The 9,159-nt window shown below is 36.5% G+C and overlaps 1 protein-coding gene across 1 annotated transcript in view; it reads right to left on the bottom strand.

Annotated features, from left to right (window-relative positions):
• Window positions 1-2,271: 2,271 nt before the first annotated feature.
• Klhl7 (kelch like family member 7) overlaps window positions 2,272-9,159 on the bottom strand; it is a 60,239-nt gene continuing 53,351 nt past the window's right edge. Inside the window, exons 9-11 of the mRNA XM_057776104.1 lie at window positions 7,412-7,613; window positions 4,576-4,673; window positions 2,272-3,740 (exon numbers count right to left, since the gene is read on the bottom strand). Coding sequence (XP_057632087.1) covers window positions 3,457-3,740; window positions 4,576-4,673; window positions 7,412-7,613 — 584 coding nt within the window. The 3' untranslated portion in view covers window positions 2,272-3,456. The remainder of the gene's footprint in view (window positions 3,741-4,575; window positions 4,674-7,411; window positions 7,614-9,159) is intronic.

The following is a 9,159-nucleotide window of genomic DNA, read 5'->3' as shown; positions in this document are numbered from 1 at the left end:
TAATAGGAAGAGTATGAACATATTCTATACAGCTTTCCATGTAGGTGTGAACAAGGCTGGTCTCAGAAGTCAGTCATCTTCCTGCCTCAGCCTACCAAGGTGTGAACTATCACACCTGCTTCAGATTACTTTTTATCTACCCACCATGCAACACAGAAATTAGTATTAAAAAGAAAATATAGGAAGAGGTAAACATTAAAAATCTTTGGAGGAAACTTAAGATATTCAAAAGGATCAATCAAGTGTTAATAAAATTGCCCTTTCATATTACCAATGAACTGAGATTTAGGGGGAACTGGCTTGGTGTCCTATTGGATGGAGTAAATTGGATTTTCTTAAGTCTTTGACATAGGTTAAGATTATCAGTCTTAAAAAGTTTTTTCCCCTAAATATCTCCTTTCCTTTAACACAGTAAGCATTTTTTCCCTAATGCACACAATGCAAAAAAGAATATAGACTTAGTTGAATATCTGTTTAAGTGGCACATATTATTTAAATACGCGTATATTAAAATAGTTAATGGCTCAAAAGTTTTCATGATATTATGTCAAGTTTTAAAAACTATACCACAAAACCACAATTCCTGTGTATAGTATGTAACAATTTTTGGTTACTAAAATTCATAATCAAATTGTGATTTTCAAAACTTAATCATGTATTGTCAAAATAGGCCACTTCCAAGGACAGAACACCAACAAATACAGCATCTACTGAGATGAAAGCAGAGCACACTACAGGAAACTTTTTGAAAAAAGTAATGAAATATAACTTTTATACAAAGTAATTTGTACACAACGTAATTTTGAATCCAGTTTACTTTACCGTTATACTGGCTTTGAGAATTGTGTATAACAGTTCTTGGGGGGGGGACACATTCTTACTAGGATCATGATATAGACTACTAGGGGTAAAGCAGCCTTATTGAAAGCTATATCAAACTTGATATAATGTCTTCTAGTTAGTTCACACAGCCTAAAACGAACAGCTAGTATATTTAAAATATTTTAAACTGTGCTGCACATTCTACATGGGTGGTTTCTCTATTAGTATAACCACAATGTAGCATGATAAATGAATATTTTGTCACCAGAAAATTTAGCCACATTAAAAATTTGTTTACCATGTATGTATGTACTCATGTGCTTCACTGTGTATGCTTGGTGATTGAGGAGGCCCGAAAGAGAGCATCAGATCCCCTGGAAGTTGAGTTGTCCATGGTTGTGGGCCTTTGAGTGGATGGATGCAAGGGACCATACTTGAGTCCTTCTGCAAGAGCATCAAGTGCCATCTCTCCAGTTCCAACTAGCCACATTTTTAAAATGAAAGTACAAAATTAAAAATCATACATAAAAATGTTCCAACAGTCAAATCTGGAAGTGGAGGTTGCCCAAGGTTGGAGTTCCCAAGGGTGTACTGGGTTAAATAGTGATCCTCACAAAAGTTATGTCTACCTAGAACTATAGAATGTGTTTTCACTTGGAAACAGAATCTTTGCAGGTGCAAGTAGTTTATGATAAAGTACCATTTGATGCCAGCGCACACCCTTAGTCCCAGCAGTTGGTGAGCAGAGACAGGTGGGTATCTTGATTTCAGGGCAGCTAGGGATGGCACAAAGGTTAAGGGCACTAGCTGCTTATTCTAGAGAACCTGGGTTCAATTCCCAGAATCCACATGGTAGCTCACAACTGTCTAAAACTCTAATTTCAGGGGATTTGACCCTTTTTCTGATCTCTGAGGCCATCAGGCACACACATACAGACAAAACATTCATACACCTAAGTAAAAAAACTAATAGAGCCCAAATGATTGCTGTATTTATAAAAGAACTATATGAAGATAGTTACACAAGAGAAGAAAAACAGCCAGGAGAAGACCAAGGTAGAAGACTGTGCAATGCAGTTATAGGTTAAGAAATAAATACCAAGGATTGCTGGCAACCAGCAGCAGAGAGGAGAGGGCATGGTGGTTTTGCCCAATCCCCCTAAAGCCAGATTTGGGATATGGCCTCCTAAATGGTGAGAATACATTTGTTTTAATCCATTAAATATATGGTAGTTCACAGAAGTCTAGAAAGCTAACACATGGGAAACAGAGTGATTACTAGTATGTACAGAGTTTCTTTTGGAGGGATAATGAAAATATTGTAAAAATTTGAGGATTGCACATACTGAATACAGCTACTAACATGGTACAGTTTAAATGGGTGAATTATATGCCCATGGATTACATCTCAATAGCTGTCCACACATCAAAACTCAATAGATAAATCTGTCATATTTTTCAAATTCATTTTTAATTTTAACATTTTAGTCCATTATAACCTCCATATAGAGAAAAATTTAAAATGAAAACACTTTCACAAATTTAAAAAATATTATTGAACATACTTAGAATGAAGAGTAAATCTATTTTAAGTTAAAAATATTTAATATCAGATAAAAACATTAATGATTGACAGTTTTACATGGCACATTTCATACATAGTCAAAGGGTAAAACACTGGGGAAAATTTAATAAGTGGTTTGGCAATTTGTTGTTCACATAAAAGCAATGAAGAGTGTGACATATTTAACGCCAATTATTACAAACTTTTAGAGAAAACACAGTTGTCTCTGCCATGTTTTGCTGGGAGAAAACAATATCTTTTAATCCACACGATACTTGGCTACAGTTATCAATGCTTTTCTAGTGATCTAGACATTCTTCAGACAGCTTTTCTTCTGTTGGCTAACCACTTATTCTGATTGGCTCTCACAGTAAGGACTGAGGGTACAGAGCACTTTTTACATTGCTCAGTAAACTATAAATTAATGATGAGTACTAAGCTTAATAGTTTACATGAAAATATGGAATATTTCATTTAATTGGACTGAATATATTTCACAAATTGGGTATGGTGTTAAATCCCCAAATCTATAAAGTTTTGTGAGAAAATGTGTATGCCTTGAGCTACTCTTGCTTGCTTTAAAATGGAATAGTTTGGCACTAAATAAAATAAATGAAGACAAGCAAAATACATAGTACTAGATACAGTTACTCTATCAGAGTTTACCATCTTGAATTACAATCCATACTACTACTAAATTCTTGACCAAACAGAAACAAACAGACCTAACTACACAGTACTTACACAATATGAAAATAGAATCTAAAGCTAAGCTGGGCGACTTCTCTGATGAGCATACCCCCTCTGCCAGAATTAGTTAGATATTTGAAATTCCTATTTTCAAGAAATGCTTAAACTTTCAAAGTTTTCTGGCTGATAGGTTCTTGATTACATGGCCAGCTAAAATATGGTCTTTGAATTAAGTAAAGAGATCCAGATAAAATAAACTATTATTTTATTGGATCTTACTTATCAAAATACCAGACCAGAACTTCATAACCAAATTGCTGGAACAAAGCACGGATGGCCAGATTTCTGAGTCTCAGGTGAGTCGGGGGCCCACTCATCATTCATGTTTCTAGGGTCTCTTCATTTGCTCCGCAAGTGTCAACAACACAAATCAGACAACTTGTGACGGGGAAAGCACGGACTTTGGAGTTGGCAATCCATTTGTCTGTTTCAGTGTTGTACTCAAGGATGTGCCCTAATCTACCTACGCCTTGAAACCCTGCCAGCACATAGATGATAGAGCCGACTGCTGCGCACTTCACCGTCACACCTCTCCATGGCATCGGCGACACCATCTTCCATTCATTTAATTTAATATCGTAATATTCCACATTGTCCAGACCACCTTCAAAAGAACAAAATAACTGTATCAGTGATTCTTGGATCTCTTCATCGTTTTTAAAATTTTACATTGTATTTTAAAAATAAAATTGTTAAACATATAGAAAGCATATAAGAGCTTTACAATAATTATCCACATATCTACTACCTAAATATGTATTCTTTTTTTTTACATAATGTGGATATTTACTAAGTATGTATTCTTAAACATAAAAGAAACTGATAATGTTTCAGGATAATTTCCTTTTCTACAAAGTTAAAAGTTAAAGGTTAAAAAAAATTTCCTACAAATGTTCTATTCCGGAAAAAAAAAGTACCAGTGATTTACTTTCTCATTTACTTTAATTATAACTTATTTCAAATGTTCTTCTTTCTGTCTTTTAGCAATTTATGGAGAGTACCAGTGGGCAAGAGAAGTTATCTCTTTGTTTTACTTAAACACGTAGTTAAGCTGATAAAATGAAGTGCTATCTCTAGATTTAGTTCACATTTCTCATTATTTAATTATTTAAAGAAAATGAAAAGGTCAGACAAGAAAGAGTAAGGGTACTTTCATGCAGTGTTTAACATATTGGAAAGTTGGTAAAGATTGTTTTTAAACATTCACACTCCTCGGCTGCTCAGTACTGCTGAGGCAGCTGTAAAAGCATCCCCATGGGTATCTTGGAAAGGCACAAGCCTGTCTGAGGTAGTCACAATCACTGCTTGACACTTCGTAACATATGTTAGTGTTAAGACATAGTTCTGAACGGCAAAGGATTCAATTCTAAGACATGCTCCAGTAATTTAAGAATTTAAGCAAACCCAGGTGAGTTGAAGAGTAAGTTAACATCATATACCTAAACCATTCTGGCCACCCACAGCAAATATCTTGTCCTTTACAAACACCAGTCCATGATTCTTCCTGGGCTCAATCATTGAACACAGCTCAGTCCATCTGGGGGGAAAAAGTTTTTAGTGTTCTTATTGACAAGAAGTAAAACAGCTCTAATGGGACAGGCCTGTTATCCTAACAAATGCTCATTGACTACCATGTTTCATACAAGTATACACCTACGGAGCCTGAAGGCTAGAAAACACTCAAGTGGTTTTGAATAATGTTTTTATGGGGGGCAGTTTGACAGTTTAGTAATGTACACGTAAAGGGTTCACCTTACTTTCCAGTTTTCAACCTGAAGGTTCAGCATTTAGTTTTTCTTTTTAGATTTATTATTTACTTTATCTATGTGTTTTGCCTGCATGTATGTCTGTGCACCACATTTGTGCCTAGTGACCAAGGTCAGCAAAGGACACTGGATCCCTTAAACCTGGAGAATGGCCGTGAGCCATTGTGGTGGTGGTAGCTGGAAACTGAACCCAGGTCCTTTGGAAGAATACTCTGGGGCGGGGTGGCGCACGCCTTTAATCCCAGCACTTGGGAGGCAGAGGCAGGCGGATCTCTGTGAGTTCGAGACCAGCCTGGTCTACAGAGCTAGTTCCGGGAAAGGCTCCAAAGCTACAGAGAAACCCTGTCTCAAAAAAAAAAAAAAAAAAAAAAAAAAGAATACTCTGTGTTCCTAGACACCAAGCCATCTTTCCAAACTCAGGTAACATTTTACTTATGAAAATTAAAAGAGTATCAACAGAATGTTAAGAGAATACAAATTTAAAACACAAGTCCAATATAATAAAAGAGATGCTAAATCTTTAAAGTTTTTACATATTTGCAAAACTAAATATTCAGCTAGTTAAAAAACCCAAGATTACAGATTTCTATTTCTTTGTATTTATTCAAAACTTGTGTCTGGGTAGGGCCTGTGTGCATGGAAATGCAGAGGCCAGAGCTGTCTTCCTTTACTGTTCTTTGCCTTATCTGTCTTGAAAGAGGGTCCTCCCTGGTTAGTCAATCAGTTCTTGGGATCTACCTGTGTGGTAGTTTGAAAGAAAATAGCTCCCCAAAGGGAGTGGCACTATTAGGAGATGTGACCTTGTGTGGTCTTGTTGGAGGAAGTATGTCACTGTGGAGGTGAGCTTTGAGGTATCATAGATACTCAAGATACCATTCATATATGCTCAAGATTCCTGTTGCCTGCAAGATATAGGACTGTCAGCCACTTCTCCAGCATCATGTCTGCCTGCATGCCACCATGCTTCCCACCATGACAATGAACTGAAACTCTGAACTGTACTCCGGCTCTGATGAAATGTTTCTAACAGTTGCCATATTCATGGCATCTTTTCATAGCAATAGAATCCCTAACTAAGACACATTTTATAAATGTCGTTTTTTTTTTTAATTGAAAGCAACAGCACAAAGAGACCACAGTTCAGTTTCCCAATTAGAGTACTATAACATATTTTGAGCATAGGATTTATAGGAGGTAAATAGAAGATTGTAAAGGGGGAGGACACTCCCCTGAGTGTGGTTTAGGACAAAGTGGAATGGATAAACAGCTCAATGGGTGGACGAAAGGACAAGAACATGGGACCCCAGCATGGTCTGGGACAAGTACAGGTTTGAAAAGCACTGGACTGCAATTCATTTGAGCCCAAGAGATTTCTTTAGTAAAAAGTAAATTTCAAGACTGCTGTGGGACAATGATCTTGTACTCTGTAAAGGTTTATCAGTTGTATTGCTTTAATAAAACGCTGATTGGCCAGTAACCAAACAGGAAGTAGAGGCAGGGTGACAAGAACAGGAGAATTCTGGGAAGAGGAAAGGCTGAATCTGCAGTTGTCACCTAGACACAAAGGAAGCAAGATGTGACTGCTTTGCTGATAAAAGGTACCAAGCCATGTGGCTAGTATAGACAAGAATTATGGGCTAATGTAAGAGTTAATAAGAAGCTTGAGCTAATAGGCCAACCTGTTTATAATTAATGTAGACCTCTGTGTGTTTCTTTGGAACCATGGGACCAGGTGGGACAGAAACCTCTGTCAACACAAGGCCAGTGGCTTTTTGGTGCTAACTCTTGGTGATGAGTTGAATAAAAAAAAATGAAAATAAAAAACTACAACTGCACTTTTATTTGGGAAAAGGTTATTGTGTTCCTTTAGATTATTTAAAAATAGAAAGCACAGACAGATCAATATTATTTTATAATGAAAACTTTTCCTCTTGTTTTTTTTTTCTTCAGACAGGGTCTCTTGTTTTCCCCCAGGCAGGCCTCAAACTCATGGACATTCTCTTGCCTCAGTCTTCTCAGTCCTAGGAGTATAGGTATGTACTACCACACCCAGCTCAGCATTTTGCCTTTCAAGTAAGTTACTTGTTTCCCACATGATTCAATATTAATTTTATTAACAAATACTGATTCAGATGCACTTTGGGAGATATGAACCCCAAGACACACCTAGGACAATGATTAATGCCAAGAACTAATTTGTAATATTGCTCCTTAAGGACAAAACTATTTAATTCTAAGCTTTCTTTCCTTCTCCCCTACATTTATGAGTCTGATGGACCAATCAGGTGTATCTTATTCAAATTTACTTAACAAGCAGGTTCAGAAAGAGGAGCTCCTATGTGTGACAAGGTCAAGTTATTTCCTAAGGTCACAGGCTATTCAAGTGAATGTATATTCTTAAAAGGAGAATTAAATTTCTGTTGGGTTCCTTTTACTTTTTGGTATCTTCACTCAATGAGCTTATGGAATATAACACAACACTGACAGCTCATTTAAAACAGATACATACGTTTCTGTGGCAGGATCATATACTTCACAGGAACTAAGCACTCTCCCAGAAACATTGTTCCCTAAGCTTCCACCACAAACATAGATGAGGCCATTGGCCTCCACCATTCCATGGCTGCAGCGCTGAGTGAGCATGCTGGGCTTCGTGTGCCAACTTTCAGTTCTTGTATCATAGCACTCAAATAAATACAGAGCTGAGTTTCCTGTAAAGAAAAACACTCAAATTAAGAGGCTGAGGACTGTGAATGTGAGGCAAGCCTAGGGTATGGAGGGGTCATGTTTCAACACCCTCCCTGGAAAAGTTATACTTGGCTCGGTGTGGGTTTGTAGGGAAATGACTATAGAGTTAAATGAAGAGAGGGAAGAATTTAGGTGTGTAGATTTCATTTTTCTACTTGCCACAATAACTTAAGAAAAAGCTCAGATATTGTATGGGCCTTGGAAAACATTAAAACAAAAGAATCTGTTGGACAGATTTATTAGTATTTAAATTTTAGAAAAAGAACACAAGAGCCACTATACAGTCTTCAAAGTCAGTTGTGCATGATAAGAACTATCTAAGTTCCAAATGTAAGGTTTTTTTTTTTTAATCCCAGCACTTGGGAGGCAGAGGCAGGTGGATCTCTATGAGTATGGGACCAGCCTAGTCTACTTAAATCTAAACCTTAAAATACAAAATGACTATATGACAATATTCTAAGATTTACTTAGTATTCTATAACTGCCTGGCACATTAATAAAACTATATGCAGATGAGTCCTGAAGTCATCCTGGTCCCTACTTTTAAGTACAACATCAAGGTATCAATGTGTATTTCTGTCTGGTATTTTAAATATTAAATATATTAAAAATGGGTATTTTAAGAGCAAAACATACATTCACTATGTTTTACAACTTTTACATATTGTAGAAGCTCAGTAAGAATTTTGTAAATAATCTCATTAAAGAATAAGTGCTAATAAAAATAAAAAAGACCTTGGAACTTTATTTTTTCTTTTTGGGATCCTACTATGTAACCTTGGATGTCCTGGACCTTGATATGTAGGCCAGGCTGTCTCAGGTTCACAGAAATAGCCTGTCTTTGCCTCAGTGCTGGGATTAAAGGTGTATAGTAGTAGTAGGTAAAACTTAGAATAAAAAACCAAAAATAAAAAAATTACCACAAGTAAGTATGCTAACCCAAAGTAAAACATTTTCTGAGCTATATATACAAAGTCACCAAAGATACAGAGAGCCTTTTAAAATCTACACCTTAGGCTTACTTGGTCTTCCTGGCTTTCTTCAGAAGTTCACTATGTAAGTAATTACTTGAAAAGAGAAAAGTATAAGAAATCTAAAATTCTATGCTATTCTATAAAATCTATAATCCTAGGCTGTACCTAGAATATTCATTTAGAAAAACACTGACCCTAAAACATTATCAATTAGACAAGTATTTATACTTATACCTACACCCTACTGTGATCCATTAACACAAAGATTTAAAGCAGATCCTGGGGATGTAATTTTGTTGGTAGACTACTGGCCTACTAGTCACAAAACCCTAGGTTTGACACTCTGCACTGCATATTAGTGGTCATGGTGGCACAAGCTTGTAATCCCAGCACTTGGGAGATAGAGTTGGAAGATCAGAAGTTAAGATCAGCTACACAGTAAGTGGGAAGGCGGCCTGGGTACAGGAGACCCAATCTCCAAACCAACCAACCAACTCCTCACACTTTTTCTTTTTTTAAAAGCAAATGAATATAA

This window comes from Chionomys nivalis, chromosome 1 (assembly GCF_950005125.1).
Source record: "Chionomys nivalis chromosome 1, mChiNiv1.1, whole genome shotgun sequence".
NCBI classification, from domain to species: Eukaryota; Metazoa; Chordata; class Mammalia; order Rodentia; family Cricetidae; genus Chionomys; species Chionomys nivalis.
This window is presented reverse-complemented; position numbering and strand designations above follow the sequence as displayed.